The sequence below is a fragment of the Leuciscus leuciscus genome (genome assembly GCF_965113295.1).
Source record: "Leuciscus leuciscus genome assembly, chromosome: 20".
Lineage (NCBI taxonomy): Eukaryota > Metazoa > Chordata > Actinopteri > Cypriniformes > Leuciscidae > Leuciscus > Leuciscus leuciscus.
In genome coordinates, this window is record NC_138744.1 from 18,348,223 (window position 1) to 18,369,796 (window position 21,574).

At 35.4% G+C, this 21,574-nt stretch overlaps 1 protein-coding gene across 8 annotated transcripts in view; it reads left to right on the top strand.

Moving 5' to 3' along the window:
* LOC309483302 (cell adhesion molecule CEACAM16-like) overlaps positions 1–21,574 on the top strand; it is a 58,726-nt gene that overhangs the window by 14,968 nt on the left and 22,184 nt on the right. For 3 of the 8 annotated variants that reach the window (XM_082149050.1, XM_082149051.1, XM_082149056.1), the window contains one exon: positions 11,744–12,064. In XM_082149050.1, the coding sequence (XP_082005176.1) occupies positions 11,744–12,064 (321 nt within the window). Of the gene's footprint in view, positions 1–11,743; positions 12,065–13,670; positions 13,947–14,061; positions 14,317–14,547; positions 14,669–14,996; positions 15,038–15,296; positions 15,320–15,544; positions 15,711–15,846; positions 16,787–17,054; positions 18,445–21,574 lie in introns of those variants that run through there. The other 5 variants (XR_014200535.1, XM_082149053.1, XM_082149055.1 and 2 more) reach the window with 5 other exon arrangements.

Genomic DNA, 21,574 nt, shown 5'->3' on the forward strand with positions numbered 1-21,574 from the left:
AATATTTAATGTAAATGATAGCCTACATATCAAACATAATGCGAAAAACATTTAAAACAACATTTACAAAACATCATGCAAACATCTATGAATAGTAAACATACATGAAATCAATACGTAAACATAACATGAAACAAAACATGTATTTGGAGTGAACGAGCAAACAGCGAGAGTTTTCTGCATTACATTATGCTTCTGAGCTTACCCTCAAATACAGTACTTTGATGTTTTTAAGTATGAAACAGTTTTTTCCTAGTATGTAAGCAACTATTTCTATTGTACAACACCTTTGAGTTTATTCCCAAAAATGACAACTTTATTCTTGTATACCCACAACGTTATTGTTGTAATGCTGTGAATTCCTGTTTCTTGTCCTGTTACTTTATCCACTACAGTAAAAGACCTGGGAGTTATACTAGACCGCAACTTGTCTTTCGAAAATCATATTTCATATGTTACAAGAACTGCCTTTTTCCAACATTGCTAAGCTACGTAACATGCTATCTGTTTCTGATGCAGAAAAGTTAGTTCATGCATTCATGACCTCGAGACTAGATTACTGTAATGCTTTATTAGCTGGTTGTCCTGCATCCTCAATAAACAAGCTACAGTTAGTCCAAAATGCAGCTGCTAGAGTTCTTACTAGGTCAAGAAAATATGATCATATAACACCAATTCTATCATCTCTACACTGGTTCCCAATTAAGTTCCGTATCAATTACAAAGTATTATTACTGACCTATAAAGCCCTAAATGGTTTAGCTCCTGGGTATTTAACGGAACTTCTATCACCCTATAATCCATCGCGCTCTTTAAGATCACTAAATCCGAGGCTTCTGGTCATTCCTAGGATATCTAAGTCCACTAAAGGAGGGAGGGCGTTTTCACATTTAGCTCCTAAACTCTGGAATGGCCTTCCTGATATTGTTCGAGGCCTCAGACTCGCTGTCCAGTTTAAACTAGATTAAAGATGCATCTCTTTAAGCCAAGCATTCACATAATACTTATTTTTTATACTACAGTTGAATCAGATCGAATGCATTAATATTATGAACAGCAGTATGCTAATTATTTCCAATCTGCTTTTCTGTTGTTATCTTGGGACGCTTATTTTCTGTTGAACATCTATTTTCTTTATCATATAACCCCTAGACGTAAATAAATATTTTGTTTAATTTATTTTTGGACTCTGCTCCTTTTAATTGTGTTACTTCCTTGAGCCGGTATGTAACATTATAAATAACAGGGGATATTGCATTCTTTGGAAAAGATAATGAACAGTTAATCAAACAATATAACTTCCACATAAGCAACGGCCATATACATTTGTTAACCAAAACTCCCTATTTATGGCCAGAGCAAAATTTCACTGCCTCATTTCTTTCCCTGATTGACGTATTCGGGTCTAAAGGTGAAATTAGTCATGAATGTAATCTCTGATTTTTATTACCCACTATCACAGTTCTTGTATTTTCACAATGAGGATGTATCTGATGATTTCTGAGAAGCTGTTTGATGTGTAATTATTAGTAGCTAAATATAAGCTATAGTCTGAGTAATACATTAACTATAAATTTATATTTTTTATATTTAAAAATTAGCCCAAATATTTAATAAACGATTATGGGCAAGATGGGAAACATGGAGGACTATATAAAGAACAGCTGTTACAGTTTTTTACAATCGCTATGACAATTTTTCCAATATTTGTAACAATTTTACTAATTTTAAAATTAATAAGGGGCAAATTTAAAACGGTTAATTTCATGCTCAAAATCACACATTGTAAACTAAACCCCAACACTAATTTTCAAAATACAATAATACATTAACACAATACACTATGTCTACCAAAACACTATCACATGTTCTCTTCCAACAGGAACATTTAGTCAATCATAGCACAATGCCAAAAAAACACTAACATCAGATGGAATTACAGAAACTGCATTATTGTATATGTTGTCAGGTCTGCCCCTATATAATAGACAGTATATTGTATTGATCATAGATTGTGTTTTGCACTGCAGTTTCTTTTGAAGTCTCTACATTTTTGTTTTGTCTGGGTTAGTAAATGTGTGCATTTTGTTTCTTTTCCTGCAGAAATTTAATTTTAAAAAAATTACTTTTTTTTAATTTTTTTTATGACCCTTCTCAGAGTAGCTTTATAGAATGCATGGTTTATGAAAAAAAGAATAAGGTCCTTTTGGCCACATGTTCTCATCCACATCACACCTGACATCTTCTCTGGCAAGGCATCTTGGGAAGAATCTTCTGGCATGCCTTATCCACCCCTGGCAGTGTTCAGCTGTGATGTCTTGGTATGTAGCATCCAGTGCATCCAGAAGGACATTTGATGCTCAAAAACCTTCCATCTCAGCTGAGAAAACTCCTCAATGGGGTTTAGGATAGGGGAGTAAGGGGCAAGGAAAAGGGACATCATCCTCAATCATACCTCTGCATAATCGTGTCCTGTGTGTGGTGTGTGTGTGTGTGTGTGTGTGTGTGTGTGTGTGTGTGTGTGTGTGTGTGTGTGTGTGTGTGTGTGTGTGTGTGTGTCTGTGTGTGTCAAACAAGAGATATCACCTGTTATCCTGTGACAAGCCTGCTAGTCTGCTTCGAGAGTGTGGAGCTTCGAGAGTGTGGAGAACAACAGCACCATCTGGTGCTTATTTAAAATAAAGCAGCCAGAAGCCCTGTGTAAGCTCTGTCAGATGCAGATGAAGCAACCCCAACACACTCCATAGTTTCAATGTTATGTGTACAAATAAAAGCCTTACAGGTTTGTGTTTGATTTGTCCATTAAATAAATTCATTTACCCATTAAAGTGTGACAAAATATAACATGAGCTTATATGATTCATAAGATTTAGGCCTACTCTCTCACTCTCTCTCTCTCTCCCCCCCCCCCCCCCCCCCCCCCCCCCCCCCCCCCCCCCCCCCCCCCCACACACACACACACACACACACACACACACATATTAAATGTGCTTATGACACTTGGCAGTGATAGTGCTTATGTAACTGTAGGAATGACAGAAAGGTGATAAAGTTTTTAATTATTTTTATTAAGAAATAAAAGCTGTTTCACAGTGTTGGGGCTGAGTCTATTTCTCCTCTTAGACAGTACTTCACTTAGAGAACACTCTTTTACATGGTACAGAGGAGGCCAGGGTACAAAGAAACTGTAATGCCAGTGTATAGATGGGGGTACACATGTTTCTGCATTCTCCAGTATTCAAGTGGATCTTCAGCTCTTTGTATGTTTGTCTCTGTAAGGTATTTATCCACTTGTACGATCGCATCAGAAGTGGCATTTGAGCTTTGTTTGTGCTGGTCTACAGCACTGTCCAACAGAAGCCAAAGGTTTCCACCTTAGAAGTGTGAGGAGAAAAAAATAATTGATTGGGAGTGACTGTACATGTACATTGAATGAATATAAGACACATCAACGGTCAATAATTATAAAATACAATAATAAATAATAAAATAATAATAAATAAATACTTGAGCTTGGTGTGGGCTGTTGGGTTGATGATGGTGCTTCTGTTGACTAAGTGCTTGATGATGTGGATGGTCTTTCATCTTCGGTCCTGATGACGTTATTCTGCTTTTTAAACCCAACTTTTTAAACCTTGGGTCCGCCAGATATGTTCCCTCAGATGCCTGATGAGGTTTTCAGTCAATTCCTTTGTGATTTCCATGGTTAACCAATGAAATACAAAATGATTTACTCTGTGCAAAAATAAAATAATAAAAAAGACATCAAAATTTGCTAATGAGTATTCTACTGAAAAGTGCTGTTTTGTGTTTCCACTTCATTCACTAGTTTAAGAACTGGTCTGTTCATCTCTTGCTGCACCTGGGTCAACATTTCTTTGGCAGAGGTGCTGCTTCGAAAATAGGTGACCACTTTTTTTGCTTTGTTCCGAATGTCACAGAGCTGATACCTGATCAAAACACATTTTAACCATGGTGTTAAGTGCATGTGCAATGCAAACTGAATGTCTCGCTTGCAGAATTCTTGCACAAGCAATCATGTTAGCTGCTGCATCTGTGACAAGACACTTCACTTTGTCCTTGATTGCTCACTCCATCATGACATTCTTTTTCATCAGGGCAATATTTTCCGCTGTGTGCCTGTTTGGGAACTTCTCAACATCCAACAACACTGTTTTCAGCTTATGACTGTCATCAATGTAATGGCAGGTTATTGCAAGATATGCATATGATAGAAGTCCACATATCCGATGTTAGAGACACAGCAGTTGCTTTTTCCATGTTAGCCTTGGCCTTCCTCTTTGCTTCTTCATATTTTGAAGCCACCATTTTCTTTCAAGCCTTTTTGAGTTCACAAAACATTTATAGTAAAATTATAGATACAGATATAGATTATACATCAAAATCGACCTCTGCTAAACTCACCTGTCTGGTTGGGATTATATGGATCAAGGGCATGGATGAGGCCCCTGAAACCCTCATCCTCAACCACTATAAATGGCTGAGAGTCTTTTATGACCATGTTGACCAATGCCTCATCAACCATTTGCTTATGAATAAAAATCATGAAGCAACAGACCTACTTTGTGTGCTTTTATGATTGTTCTGGGGCTTTGCAGTCTCATGTAGAGCTCTAAAATGCCTTAGCATGGATGATGTGCTGTTTCCATACACAAGCTCTTTGTCACACATCAAGCATCTCACCTTCTGGAAAAAGTTATATGAAAGTAATAAATTACATACAAAAATAAAATAAGTAACCTTTAAGGTAACACTTTATTTTGATAGTCCGTTTGTTGAGACTATACTAGTTATTAATAGCCATTCAGTAGCTTGTCAACAGTGCATCAGTTGACATTCAACAACACTGTTTCAACAGACAAGTAACATACGTTCAACTGACTGCCTATAGACTATAAGGTACAATTCAAGTGTTAATCTACAGATTTTACAAAAAAGTGCCTGTTGACTGTCAATGTTATTTTGCAACAGGTTATTAACCAATTGTCGACTAACTTTCAATTGTCAACTAACTTTCTGTAGATTGAGTACCAACAACTCAAGATCAATCTGTCAGTTAAAAGTCAACAGTCATGTCAGCATATGAAGTATATGATACTGTATATCCTACTCAAGGGGTCTCATATGCATCAAATGAATGCTTATTTTAGCTGATTTAAAAATGTTTTAAAAAAATTGTTAACCATTTGTAGATAATCTGTTGATTGTCAACTAAAGATTAGATCTGTTGCTTGTCAACAAATAAATTGTTTATGATCAGTAGACTATTAATAGACATTATCAACATAAGTGTTAGTAGATAAATTTTAGGACTATCTAATTAAAGTGAAAAACAGTTTATATCAGTAGAAAGTCTATAACCTATCAACAGATTGAAAACATACTTTTTTGTACGTTTGGATAGATGCTGAAACGTATGATACAGACATGTCTGCAACGTAGAATTATTACGAATTCACAGCTACAAAACGTTTACGAATCATAAAGATATCTGTATCATTTCCCTTATACTGTTTTATAGATAAATGTAAGTTCCCTTAACCCTACTACCCAAACCTAAATATAACTTACTCATTTTATACAGAATAAAACACTTTATGGACAGAGATGTGTAGGTTAAAATACATAAAAATGTAAATCGGTACCAAAAGTCGCTCAAATTACGATGTGTTGCAGTCCTCTCTGGCATTAAATAATAGTTTTGTATAAGGGACAATTCACAAAGCAGAATTTAAGTTATTAATCAATGAAAATGTTAACCCAGCTTCCCTCTGCGTAAAGACGGCGCGCGCGCGCGCGCTTCTGCATTTCAATGTTGTTGTTTCAACTGAAACACGGCATGCTGCAATCTGTGACGAAGCAGGCGAGAGCCAATGAGCGTTTGATATCACTGCCGTAAAACATGTCGTAACGCTTCTTGAGGGCGCAATTTTTTTTATTTAAATTCATCACGAGCGCGAGTCCGCGGGATTTGACATTTACGGTCGCTGCTGAGAATGGAGATGGAGATCGTTGGATGTGGATGAAGGGCTGAATTTGGATCAGTTTCTTGCTTGCGTATGGATTATAAAGATTTGGATTACATCTAACGTTACGTTAGCTAATAAAAAAGATGTATTTTGTTCATTTATATTGTGTTTTGGTGTATTATGGTTCTATAGGACGCCTTTTGTGTCTCACCGTAACGTTAAATAAACTAAATGTTACAAAATGGTTAAACGATTAAAGAAGGTATTGTTAAGGTTTAAACTATAGTCTTGTCTGTTAATCCTCCGAAGCGAGTTTGCAGCAGGAACAGAGATTATTTCTTAAATGAGTTAAGCCGCTTGTCCACCAGCGTCTCGATTTCTGACGTTTTGTTTTGTGTCACCGTCCTAGGTCGAGTTACACTTAGCGAGTAACTGTATTTAAATAGGGAAAACGTGGAGGTGTTTGGTAGCTTCTCTGCTTGGCCCATATTAAATGAACTGGGCTAACAAAGTTTCGCCGCAAGACAGAGGGATTTAGTGCACGCACTGAGACGAGAGAGGTATGTATCAACTCGTCTTAGTTAAGGGAATAACATAGTTTAATATGAAAAAACGGTAAAGTATCCCTTTAACTGTTATAACGTTAAACTGCATTTAATAAATGCGATTTTCTGTAAACTTACTGTCATGAAAGGCTAAATGTATTAATTAATAATTATTGTTATTTGTTGTTTATAACTTTTGATCTTGGCCTCGGCATTTGTAGACTATTGAGAGTTTTCTCATTTGGAATGCTCAATATATATTTTTTCACATAATCAGATGGTTCAGATGTGATTGTGATATCCTAGTAAATAATGGGTTGTGTTATTTTTTATTTAATAAAAGTGATTTTTTTTCTCTGATGTGCTGGCCATAGTGTTTGTTCTACTTCAGTCAGGTCAGGTATGCAATCTGTTGATAGGTTATAGACTTTCTACTAATATCAACTGTCTTTCACTTTAATTAGATAGTCCTAAAAGATATCTACTAACACTTAGTGGATAATGTCTATTAATAGTCTACTGATCATAAACAATTTCTTTGTTGACAAGCAAAAAATAAGCAACTACATGTAATGTTTAGTTGACTATCAACAGATTATCTACAAATGGTTAAAACATTTTTAAATCAGCTAAAATAATTATTAATTTGATGCATATGAGACCCCTTGAGTAGGATATACAGTATCATATACTTCATATGCTGACATGACTGTTGACATTTAACTGACAGATTGATCTTGAGTTGTTGGTACTCAATCTACAGAAAGTTAGTTGACAATTGAAAGTTAGTCGCCAATTGGTTAATAACCTGTTGCAAAATAACATTGACAGTCAACAGGCACTTTTTCGTAAAATCTAGATTAACACTTGAATTGTACCTTATAGTCTATAGGCAGTCAGTTGAACGTATGTTACTTGTCTGTTGAAACAGTGTTGTTGAATGTCAACTGATGCACTGTTGACAAGCTACTGAATGGCTACTAATAACTAGTATAGTCTCAACAAATGGACTATCAAAATAAAGTGTTACCAAATTGGAATTTAAATGTACATTTATATATATATATTTTTTATGTTTATTTTTTATATAAATTAAAAAAATACCCTAAATCCCCCCTAACACTGCACACATGTAGAATAAAAACATTATAAAAGTGAGTGATATTACATTTGTTTTATAAAAATTGCTTTATTATGTTACATTATCACATTTTATTGTCCGGGGTCTCTGGAGACCCCAAAATACTGAATGTACATTCAAAATGTATGTATAAGGGTTAATTAAAAGACAGGTAGGGGGTGCTACATATTACAGTTTTTTTCAATTGCTTACACACTAAAATTAAAACTTTCCCACAGTTAGCAAAACCTTACACTCACGGAGCAAAACACCGGCCTAGATTTGCATGATTGTAAGCACATGGTCAGCTTCGCACTTTTTGCAAAACATTACACACAGTGATTTGCAAAACACTAAACACACTTGTATACATTTGACACATAAATTTATCATGATGTAATTTCCTTGCAATTTCAAAGCAAAGGCTTTCAAATGAACACACCCATGAACCAATTGGTTAAGCACAGCCACCAGGAGTGCACAAACACTGGTGCTTAATTGTAGACACACCAATCAGGTTTACGCACTATAAAAAGGCAACAGGTAAGTTCACCTGTCTTCAACAAAAATGGACGGTGTCAGAGGAAGAGGGAGAGTGCGGATGAGAGGGAGAATCCGGAGAGAACAAGGTGGAGGAAGATGAAGAGAGAGAGGAAGAGGAAGAGGGAGAGGAAAAGGGAGAGGGAGAGGAAGAGGGAGAGGAAAAGGAAGAGGAAAAGGAAGAGGGAGAGGAAGAGAGAGAGGAAAAGGGAGAGGAAAAGGAAGAGGAAGAGGGAGAGGAAAAGGGAGAGGGAGAGGAAGAGGGAGAGGAAAAGGAAGAGGAAAAGGGAGAGGAAAAGGAAGAGGGAGAGGAAAGGAAGAGGAAAAGGGAGAGGAAGAGGGAGAGGAAAAGGAAGAGGGAGAGGGAGGGGAAAAGGAAGAGGAAGAGGGAGAGGAAAAGGAAGAGGAAAAGGGAGAGGGAGAGGAAAAGGAAGAGGGAGAGGAAAAGGGAGAGGGAGAGGAAAAGGAAGAGGAAAAGGAAGAGGGAGAGGAAAAGGAAGAGGGAGAGGAAAAGGAAGAGGAAAAGGATGAGGGAGAGGAAAAGGAAGAGGGAGAGGATGAGGGAGAGGAAAAGGAAGCGGAAGAGGGAGAGGATGAGGGAGAGGGAGAGGATGAGGGAGAGGAAGAGGAAAACATTTGCATGTTTTTCTCCGTGAGTTTTAATTTTAGTGTGTAAGCAATTGAAAAAAACTGTAAGTAATTAAATTAACAGAAAATTACTGACAACCCTTGCTGTCAGGATTTTACGCTTAATTTACAGTCCTCCTACCATAATCTACTTTACAGAATGTTACCGTAATAATACCATTACATGCACAATTAAATACAGTAAAACAAAATCATTTGAGTCCACTAAACAAAACATTTCTTAATCAGTTTTGGGTGTAATTTGTTACTAAAGCCCTATTCGGACGGTAATTGTTTCTCATGGGGTTGTAAGTAATTTTCAACATTTACAGGGGCTAGCTAGTGATTTTATTGCCGTCCGAATCCAGAATGTCAGGGTTTTTCTCCCACCAATATATTCAGCCGAATTACCTGCTGTTTTTTTGTAGAACACCAAGGTTGTGTGGTAATTTAATTCTGGGCCTCTTTGGTCAAAAATGGCCAAAAATGTTTACTTTATTTTATTTTTTTATTTTTTTGCTTCATTGGAAAATCATGGACATGATTTGGATGTGTTAAAGGGTCGGGGGGAAAGGCACAGTTGGCTTCTTCGCAGTCAAAAATGACCGACATAGGAAATTAATGGGAAATACGAAAAAAATACAAAAACTCTGAGAATCTTTTAGTGTTACAAACTGCAACTCAGCCGCTGTGTAGAAATAAAGTGCACAGCAATGAAGGGGTGACACTCCAACAAAATCAAGAGTGCAAAATAGACATATTTATCTACCACTAGATAATTTATAAGCCACATTCTCTGAACCAAATTCTCAATAGCCTAAACCAATTTGTCAAATAAATCACTATTTCTGTAAAACATTAAACAAATTCAGGTAAAACACTATTTGCAAATCTCATGCACTCTTTTTGCAAAACTCTAAACACATTCTCACTCATTAAAACTTTTGTTTAATTTTTTAATTTTTTTCATTAAACATTTCGCACTGTGATGCACTTATGTTTCAAAACACTAAACACAGGCAGGCAAAAGTTAAACACAACTACAACACAGTTGTCATCGATTACACACAACGACTCAAAATTGTTCACCCTTGTTTCTAATGATGTGACCAAACCAACTGTACATAATACATGTCAGTTCAGAGTGCCAAAATTTACTCAAAATGTTGCACTGAATGTTGATACCAACAATGGATGGAAACAATAAGAGGGAGAGAAGGATAAGAGGTATGTGTAACAAGGAGGAAGAGGATAAGAAAGAGCAGGGTGTGGAGACTGTTGTCAAGGCTGGATCTGACACTCCAGAGAGTTTTCCCCTTTGCCTGGCAAGAGACGACATTGCTTGTTGTGATGTGGACAAAGTCCCCAGGCCGGACCCAGCATGAAGACATGATGCTGAAGCAGAATGAATCTCTCACTGACCTTGATTTTGCAGTTGCACAACTCTTTTGAGTGTACTGTAACATGCTTTCATTTTGCAACTTTTGCAGTTGTGTCACTGTATTTTCACAGTATGCAATTTCTGAACATACAGACATTCAATAGGCCTACTGTACAATATTCAGTACAATACTATACTTGCAGTACATACAGTATACAATTTATCCACCTTACTACTGTAAGTTGTGATTACTAGCCTACTTTTTTTACGTAATTGCAAAATGTGTTTACTTTGTTACAATACTTTTTTTCTGTAACTGCATGCATTGGATTCTGTGTTCTCCATTTTTTGATGTAGGCTAGTGTCTAATGAATGATCTGTTGTGTTTATAATATTGACTCGCTGTGTGTATGATCTGAAAGCATTGTTTGATTTTGAGCACAGATAAAATGGTTTTGAGGCAATTGTTTGATTTTGCCAGCAGAGTCAGATGTTCTCTGAATGTGGTTTGAAAATTTGGTTTTGTGTTTAAGGTTTTGAGAAAGTGAGTGATGGTTTCCAAAAATGTGTTTTAGCAATTCAGAAAAATTGTAATGTCATAATTTCGATGAATTTCATAATTTTAAAATTCTAATCTCATAATTTTGATTCATTGTCTTAATTTCGTCTTGTCATGATTTTGATTTAGTAAGTAAAAATTCAGACTTTTCAGTTTTATGTCATATTTATGAGTAAATAAGTATGTCACAATTTCGATAATTTTTTTTTTTTTCTTATGTGGCGGAAACGGGCTTCCATAAACTTCCCGTCTTCCTTATATTTTGTTTGTAAAGTGTTTTTGAGCTTCTGGAATTTATGAGGGTCTGAATAATGTTGGTTGGTTTGTGCTACTAAGAGGTATAAAAAAAAAACCTAGTGAAAATATAGCATTTGTTATATTTAGTAAAACATGTAGCCTATAGCCTACATACCTTAGACCCACCGGTGGCAATAGCAAGAGTGAATCAGTAATATAAAATAATTTATTTTAATTGAATAAAGCAATTTAATTTGGATGTTACCTGACTGAAGTGATTCATTTAGCTCTTCCATGATCAAAAATATTACTCCTGTTAATATCCAGCGCTAGGTGGCGCAGTGAGTTCTCTACATTCTAGAACTGCCGTTTATCATTAACTGAAAACTGATGTAAATAGTTCAGATGTTTTGAGCTGCAGTTTCTGACAGATGAGAGCTCGATCATGATGGTTTCTAATCGTTTGTACTGGACGCTGTGGATGTTGTCTTGTTTTGGTGAGACTTTTTATAACTTAAAACTGTGTAGGCCTATTGAATATCTGTATAAAATAACTAGTTACTTCTAGTTTATTTATGAGGTAGGCTAATTGCAGAAAATCTGCCTTCTACTGAAGTTGTTCTACAAATAAAAAAATCACTACAGTAGTTGTAGTAGTTAACTGCAGAACAAACAAATTTAAGTAGCCTATACATTTAGTGCGATTTTAACTTTCTTTTCATTTCTTTCTTTCATAAAACACAGGACAATATTTCGGTCAAGATCTGCAGTTTCCTGAGCCGGCTAATGGAGCAGTGGGAGAAAGCGTGGTGCTCGCCCCTGATAACCCACCCTCCACATCCATTCTTACAACTCAATGGACTTTTACTTCAACTATTATTATTGCAGTATCGTCTGGTGTAACTACAGTAAACCCCGCATATGAAGACAGAGTCCGTTTTGACATCAACACTCTCGCTCTGGAGCTGCAGAATCTGACACTGGGTGATTCTGGAATATACAGACTCAGTGTAACAACTAGTGCTTTCGACACACTTACAGGAGAAACTTCACTACAAGTGTTCGGTGAGTGTGTTCTGTGTTACTAAAATGTGGTTCAGCTTTTAAGCATAAAATATATTGTCCTAAAAGATGATGATATGAACCGAATTTAATAAATATGTGAAAGGGAAAAGAGTTAGCCTACATAGCCTATTTTGTCAATGTAACATGCTGTAAATTAAACAAAAATGTGGATGTGTAAAATAATAAGATTGTTTCTGTAATCTAGACATGCAAGGTGTTAATTTGGGCACTCTTGTGTCCCAGGGATTTTTTATTATTATTATCATTTTAAATTATTAAAACCACACATATTTAAACTTACAATTATTATGGAAATCACACTAAAATGTGTTAGAAATGTGTTATAATCTAATTTTAAATACCTTTTAGGCAATATTATTTTATTGTTTATAAAATCTTGTCCAATACCTAAAATTTCAAGCTCATATCTATTACAATTTTAATAAAACATATGAATTATTACAAACCTATGAAGACCTAAACAGTGAATTACACATAAACATTTTTGATATAAATGGATATTTTTCACAAATTAATACTTTCCTTCAGTTGTGGCATCATTTTCATTTCAACAGTTTTACTCCTGATAAAATAGTGTTCAAAGTCTGAGGGTCCTGTTGGAGGGGTCTTGTTGCCCATGGGGCGCACACATTTAAGGACAAATAACCATTTTTTTCATTGTTGATGGCCCTGGGCCTTTTCTAATGCTCTGGATGATGGTGCCTTGAAACATAAAGCCTCCCTGGCCCCTGGTCAAGGGCCCGTGAGCATTGGCCTGGTCAAATACATCCCTGACACATTTAATACCCTAGGCTAATGTGAATTTCCAACATTGATAATAAATCAGCATATTAGTAGTGTATGTTGGTACAAAATATTTCTATTTTAAATAAATGCTGTTCTTTTTTTTTTTCTTTTTTTCACTCAGAATCCTGAAAAAGTATCAAAGGTTAGAAGTACAGTATATCAAAATAGAAAACCATTATTTTAAATTGTAGTAATATTTCACAATATTACTGTTTTATATATATATATATTTGATCAAATAAATGCAACCTTGATAAGCATATATATATGCCCTTTTGTTTTTTTGTTTTTTTTTGAGCCCCTTCCCCTGAGGAACTCTCTGCACGTCCCTGGTCAACAGCATTTCATTTCAGTTAATGTTAATTTCAACATTTACATATTTAAAAACTAAAATTGTATTTGCTAACATTAGTTAATGCACTGTGAACTAACTTGAACAAACAATGAACAGCTGTATTTAAACTAATGTTAACAAAGATGAATAAATACTGTAACAAATGTATTGCTCATTGTTAGTTCATGTTAATTAATATATTAACTAATGTTAATAAATGAGACCTTATTGAAAAGTGTTAGCCTACTGTTATTTACTTAAATTTAAACTAAATGAAAATGAGAAATATAGCCTATGCAACAAGTTAAAATAATTTGATGTATGTTAATGTTTATTGTTTATTCAAGTAATGAAAATGTTATTTATGGTTTTAGTTAAAAATTTTAATTAGCAATAAGTGCTCACTAAACGTGAAAGTCTAATTTTAGATCCAGTGTATTTGTTCTTTCTCTCTTGTTTACACAGAAAAAATATCTAATGTCTGGCTTATTGGTCCAGAAGAATTATTAATAGAGGGCGATTCATCGGCTAACATCACCTCTGAGGGAACTGGCAGCATCACCTCTGTGCAGTGGATGAAAGATAACAGTCCTCTGTCTCCTAGCAACCGCATCATCTTCTCACCTGATAACAGATCAGTGTCCATCAGTCCAGTGCAGAGAGCAGACAGTGGGGAATATCAGTGTACTTATAGAAACCCTGTCAGCTCTGAGACGGCAAAACTCAGCCTGATCATCAACTGTGAGTGTTAAACATTTAAACATCAAGATGACTTGAGCTCAAACCTGATGAAATATAGACATACTTCAGTGCTCAGTTTGTCCTTCTGACAGTTAATCTCTTGTGTTTGTTCTAGATGGACCAGAAAATGTTTCTATTGAAGGTCCGAAAGTGGTGGATTTAGGGGTTCCTGTGTCTCTGTCTTGTTCTGCAAATTCTGAACCTTCTGCCTCATTCATCTGGAGGTTTAATGGAACAGACACCAATGTGACCACAGACACTTTCACCACAGATGAGACTGACTTCACACACAGTGGAGATTACGAATGCACTGCCTCCAATAGTGTCACGAAGAGAAGTGCCTCACATAGACATGCTTTACTAGTTAAAGGTAAGCAGTTAAAACTAACCTGAAACTTGTAAACATATAAGCAATGCCCTCACTTTAATGTACCACTTAATTGACCACTTATTTAAAAATGTTTAAAATAAAAACTATATATAAATAAATTGGCTAATGTTTTAGCTGGTGTTTTAAATTACTTTTACATTTTTGATGAAGGATAAAGTATTGTGTGCAGCACATGATCTTCGTCTGTTGTTTCTTGTGTCTTTACTATAGTAGGTGGAGGAGGAGGAGGAGGACTGACAACAGGAGCGATAGTTGGGATTGTCATTGGAGTTTTAGTGGCAGTTGCAGGCATTTGTGGTCTGATTTTCTATTTAATAAAAACCAAGAAAATGTGAGTAATCACATCACAGCTTTAACACATTTATTTTAGAGATTTATTTTCAGTGAGTTTCTTTGTCACAACTTGTGTCTTGGTCATTAATAATCTTTGTAAATCAAAGTCCTAATGATCAAAATCCCATTTTTATATGATACTATATCAAGTACAATCATTACAGTCATTTTCCCTTAAAACATGTTAATATTTTAGTGGTATTTCATGCATAATAACAAAATGACTATGGTCTCAGTGGAAACTGTCATATGCTGCCTTTTTGTGAGACAGAAATGTTGTAAATAAAAACAACTTTTAACAAATTGTATTTATCTTTACACTACAGCCCAAAAATGAATGAACAACAAAAAGGACAAGCAAGTGGAGGTATGTTTGTTATTTATTCTTCATAATACCAACATCCCAGACAGCAACATAGTGTGTGTCGGCCCCGTTCTGGGCTAGATCTGGATTCAACGTGTACCATATGCAGGACGGATCTGGGTGACACTATGTTACTGTCTGGGATAAGTATGATCTGATTGAAACAGCACAACTGTCTTCCCCAATTGTAACAAGATTGACTGATAATGACCTGTAAAAGATTTCAGTATCAAACTCACTGAGTGTTTCTTTCTTTAAACAGCAGCACAAAACATACAGGAGCCTGTGAGTGACTTTCAGTTTTTGTTTTCTACTCAGCACAACACTTTTTACTTTATATTGACAAATATTCAGTCATTATGATTGGCATTACCACTGTTTAATAGTGGGCTTTATGTTTCACCATTTAAATATCAGTAACATACTTTTACTTCATGTGACATCATCATCGTATATGACATTGTAATGTAAGAAAAATAAATTAATTTGTTTTTAATTTGCTGTTTGTAGCACTATGAAAGTACCCTTGATTTCCAGATGACTAGTAGAGATGGAAATATGAATGAAAGGAATATATATGTGAATCAATGTCAATCTGATGAGTGTGGAAATAATGACTATGAAAATGTAAAACATGGGGTTTCAAACAGACCAAGGGCTCCTACACCTCCACCAGGTGAGCAGTTTCATAATATTTATATCCATTCTGTCCCATTTTATACTTCATATGTGTGCTTTGGCTACATCTCAAAATAAGATTTATTTCAGGAAATCATTAGATTCTTTTATTTTATCACATTTGTTACATTCAGGTATCAAACACTCTTCCTGTGCGCCAGCGAGGAAGTGAAGACACTGAAACATCTACTGTTCACTGCAGTGTTGTATCTTCCTGCATACATTTCACACAGTTTGTGATGTTTCTATTGTTACATATGTATAGAGTATTTGTATTAAAATGTTTAATTGCAGGTCCATGTGAAATCTGACCACACAAAACGTAGTAGACAGCAGATTTAACACTTCTTTACAAAGTATTTAGACTAGTTTGATTATATTTTCATTTACCAATATAAGAATGTGGTTCATTCAGCTTTAACACATTTCACCATCATAAAATCCATTTAGATTTTCTCCCAACATCAGTGTAGAAACTGTAACAAACATGCACATGATCACGGTCCTGCTAATGTGTAAATCATCTGCATTATTTGAGCAGTCTGTACTTAATATTCATTTAAATGTTTTCACTATTCCAGTTCATTCTTATTTCTTCTGCAAATGTATTTGTCAAATGATGTTTTATAGTTGTATGCTAATATTTATATACGGTTGATCACACAGATACAGTTTTTTTTAAATTGCTTACACAAGTGATACTTGAGTGAAACCCTTTACTCATGTACACATAATTTGTTCACTTAGAAATCAAAACTCATTGTTTTGAGAAAGAAATCATTTATTTTTTACCCCCTGCTTTTCTGTTTATAGTGTAAATATACATAATTTGATCACGTCGAAATCAGAACTCAGTGTTCTGAGAAACATACATTTCCACCCTATTGCATTTCTGTTTGTTTTGTAAATATATAATGAATATGCAAGTCATCCTAATTTCTAGTGCTTTACAATACAGATCGTTTCAAAGCAGTTTCACAATAGTAACAAATTCAACTGAAAAGCAGCCAAAAGTGTCATTATTCAGCTCAAGTCAGTTGATTCAGTTCAGTTACAGTAAATAACTGCACACTAAAAAAAAAATGGTTCTTCAGCGGTTCTTTGCGGTGGTTAAGGTGCTATATAGCACCACTACCATTTAAAGAACCTGTTAAGCCCAGTTTGGTTCTTCAGCGGTTCTTTAGCGGTTCTTTGGGGTGGTTAAGGTGCTATATGGCACCTCTTATGGTTCTACATAGCACCATTTGACAAAGGTAGGTGCTATATGGCACTTAAAGTGGTTCCCCTATGATTACAAGCCAATGAACCACTTTTAGTGCTATTTAGCACCATTTTTGTTTAGAGTGTGTAAATTACAACAATTGTGCATATGTACAGTATTTTTGCACATTTGTTTGAGTGTTATGACAAACTACTGTGCACTTCACTGCACACTGAACAAGCAAAAGACACAAGATAGTAGTGTTTTACATTTTTAACATCTGTGTGTAGTTTGACGTGTATATGACTAATCAATTGATGGTTTGTGTGTAGTTACAATGCAAAAAGAAGTGTTTGTTTTTGCAAGAAATGTGTGACGTTTTGCATGTTATGTGTATGTTCTGTGGTTTTGTGTAGAATTTCAAGAAATGGAGGCCATAGTTTCAGAAATTGTGTGTAAGCAATTTAAAATACACTAAAACTGTCTCTCAGAATTCATAAGAAAAAGTCATACTCATTCTTCTGTGCACTAGGCAAATAAAAGAAATTTACATTTATGACTAAATTCCCCTTTAGACCTGAACTCAACATCACTTGGAAAAGAAACAAGGAAGTGATAAGTTTTGGTAAGCAAATGTATATTGCTTTCTTTCATTTATATGGGAGTGATCTTGTTGTTGTTTTATATTTCATTAATATTTTTCAAATAATTCAACTACTGTTTTGTTATTTTATATGTGTAAAAATGATATTTAGCTGATCTATTTTCTTGTTCATTCTACTTTCTTGTTCTAGTTTTCAGTTCTTTTATATACATGTTTTTCTTTATGACTTACAACTAACATGCAGCTGATAAGGATTTATCAAGACAAAAATAGTTAAACTTTAACTTTGATTGTGTTGTTTCGTGAGGATGAGTGAAGTTTGTTCATTATAAATTAACTCTAAACCAGCTGCAGAGTAACAAACCTATCAAATGTCCACTGTAAAAGTGGTACATGGGACCATAGAAACCGTGTCTGTTAAAGAATGATGATCCATCTATAATGTAGTCCAACTGGGTCATGTTAGGGTAATTGGTGTCAATTGATCAATATCCTGAAACTTTCATGATCTAAACATGGAATTTTGTTAATCAATTTCCATAAGAACAACGCATCAAGAGTAATGCTGTTACTTATCATTCTGAACAGTTGTATCAATTGATAGTTAGACCATTTTAATGAAATGAATAGATCTCATCTCAGATGCAATGTGTGAGTTGCATTTTGAAATGGTAATACTTTGATGTTAAAGGGATAGTTCACCCAAAAATGAAAATTAGCCCATGATTTACTCACCCTGAAGCCACCCTAGGTGTATATGACATTCTTCTTTCAGACGAATACAATCAGAGTTATTAAAAATTGTCCTGGCTCTTCCAAGCATTATAGTGGGAGTCAATGGGTTTATTTGGAAGTCCATCAAAGCGCATCCATCCGTGATTAAAGTGCTCCACACGACTCCGGGGGGTTAATAAAGGTCTTCTTCACTTCTTTTAAAGGTACAATATGTAAGAATTTTGCATTAAAATATCCCAAAATCTCAAGGCCAGTGTTATATATTTTGTTAAGTTGATTACTTACAATATCCCAAATGTTTCCAACTATTTTTAAATCGTGAGAAAATTGCGATTTTAACCAAGGAAACGGGGCGTTAGAGCAGGGGGGAGCTGGGAGTCGCCAGTCAATTGCGTCATATCCGCGTCACCCTCGGTTTCCGCTCGTACTGCGTGGAGTCCTGGACAAATGCGGAAGTTGTAGTTGTAGCGTCTATCAAGCTACAAACTTTAGCTTGTTTCTTGCAGTCGTTATGGGACACAATTATTCTTTACCGATTGCAGCTGGTTCTGTCGACAAAGCATGCTTAATTTTATATTTTCCAAATGTAGCATTCGGTAATAGTTATGTTTATGTAAGGAAAGTATTATTGCTTTAGATTTGTGTTTAGTTTATTGACATTGTTTATCACGTCTGGTGTTTATGGCCATGTAAATAAACATAGCATGTGTTATACATAAAGATTAATCAGTATTTTGGCAAATGATGTGGGCATGTTCGAATGTACTTTTACAACAATTGTTTAGAACATGTAAAACTGCGCAACGTTATCACAACAATGAATTCAACAAATACAGTAACATCTATGAAGTATTAAACCTTACTTTTCTTGCGGTTAATTCATTTTAATGAAATAAAAGTGTGATGAGGTTTAAGAGTCAGGAAGGAAGAAGACGCGTCGTCGTGACTGGGACTCGTACTTTATTAAAATAAAGCAAAACAAACAAAAGCAGCGCACAACGCGCATTCACTGTGGCAACCGCGACGGCACAAAACAGTTCAAAAATGAGAGCTTGGATCCACCGGTTTTCTTCCTCTGCGTCCAATTTTCTCTCCAGTCTCTCTCTCGTTCCAGCGCGGCTTATAAGCGGTCTCTCCACGCCGATCACTGCAATAAGACACAGGTGCATTTGCACTTGACCTACTTGCTCGTCTCTTTTCTCTCCCATCACAGACCGCGCTGAACCACGCCCCCCTCGCCACAAAAAGCATGTCATTAAACGCAACATTTATAAAAATAGAACTTAGCCTCATCCATGAACATGATTTTTCGATTCCCGTCTGACTGATTTACATCCACGGTGGAGTTTAAAACGACAGTTCCCATCATTCCACGCTCCTTCACATCGTCATCAAGCTACGCCGTTGTTGTTGTTTGGAATGTAGCGCCCTCTAGCGGCAAAAATTCTTGCATATTGTACCTTTAAGTGTAACAGTCGTATATGTAACAGAAAAACTTCAAGACTCACTTTTCATGTTGAGGAAGAGCCTATTATGTATCTTGTGACCGCTTTCGTAGACAGACCATAGAGGTGACCTAAAAGAATATCACAGTTTAAATACTTTAATGTAGAAGGAGTGTCATGTAAATTTCTTATGCTGTATTTGTTCATTAATTCCTATGCCTGTTTGACCGTGCTCAAAGATTAGTCTTCATCTAAAAACTGTACAAAGAAACAAGATGTAAACGGTGTCATCTGCTGGTGGGGGAAAAAAAATCATTTACAATCAAGATTACAAACTTTTACAATAGATCAGAAGATAGGGTTTCTGTATTATGTATTCATTACTGCTAAATGTCTCTATTCTTTTACATCGTACACACTTTTGTAGTAAATTGTTGCATAAAGCTTATGCCTGAATTGTATCCATAGCCTTCACAAGGGCAGTTGTCATAAAGGGAAAAACTGTAGAGCAGGTCTCAAATTTTAAATACTTGGGTACAATTATTGATGAGAAACTTAATTATGAAAGTAATGTAGAGCACATCCATAAAAAGGCACGACAACGTTTGGGTCTCCTTAGGAAATTGAGAAGTTTTAACATTAGCACGCACACTCTAACCATGCCATATCGATCAATGTTTGAGAGTATTCTCACATATAATATTGTTTCATGGTACGGCAATTTAACATTAAAACAAAAGAACAAACTCTCACAAATTATGAATCAAGCAAATAAGATTATTGGACACAGACAACAGCCACTTCAGTGCTTGTTTGATCATTTTATGGGAAAAAAATGGCAATTGCGATTTTTAAAGATAATACTCACCCTCTTCACTCTGCTTTTGAATTACTCCCATCTGGGCGTAGACTCAAAATTCCCTTGGCTAGAAGAAACGTGTATAAAAAATCGTTTCTCCCAATGGCAGTGATTATCTTAAATCGTATGGCAACGGCTGGCAATATAGCGTGTGTTATATATATATATTTTTTTTTTTTTTTTTTTTAAACAGTGTTTAATTGTATAATTTTGTACATTTTGTATCTGTGTTGTAAATGTGTGATGTGTTTTTAAGCAGTAATGTGAATGTATCTATGTCACCAGTGTCAAAGATAAATTTCCGCTCTGTGACAAACAGACTGGACAATAAAGTTCAACTCAACTCAGGTAACTATACCTTTCATATGCAGTGTTTTCACCAATTGACGAGCCATGGACCATCCTTAATGCTGTCATTGTGTGAGGAACTGTTTGGAGTATTGCAGCACCTATTTCTTAAAAACATTGCATCAGACATATCGAATTTTTCTACTTATACTTACTAGGAAATTAATTGAAAATGAACCTTAGTTGAAATAAGAACAGAACATTTTATAAAATAAAAAGTACTACCAATTAATGGCATTGTGTCAGAACACAAGAAGTATGAAGAAATGGTTTTAAATTTTTGTTCAAACTTTAAAGCAGGATTATCCTTTGAAAAAGTGTAATACAAATCATACAGTATTTTATTTTGGGGGGAACGTTGGAAAACCGATAGTATATTTTCAGTAAAGGTTTTCACCCTGTGTGTTTCCACACTGAAAAACATATGACATCATCAAATCAATGTACACAAACAACAAATTTGCAGTTAAAATTAGTAACAAACACACTGAATTTCCTCCCTCAGTCAATAATGAGCTAGCGAGGGCTCTGGATCAGTCTGCAGCACCTGGCCTTACTCTACTGGACACTGACTTCTGTTCGCTGATGATCTGGTGCTGCTGTCTCCCCATCTAGACCTCCTGCACAACTTCTGTCAGTCATGGGTCCTGTCAGTTAAAGGTGCTGTAAG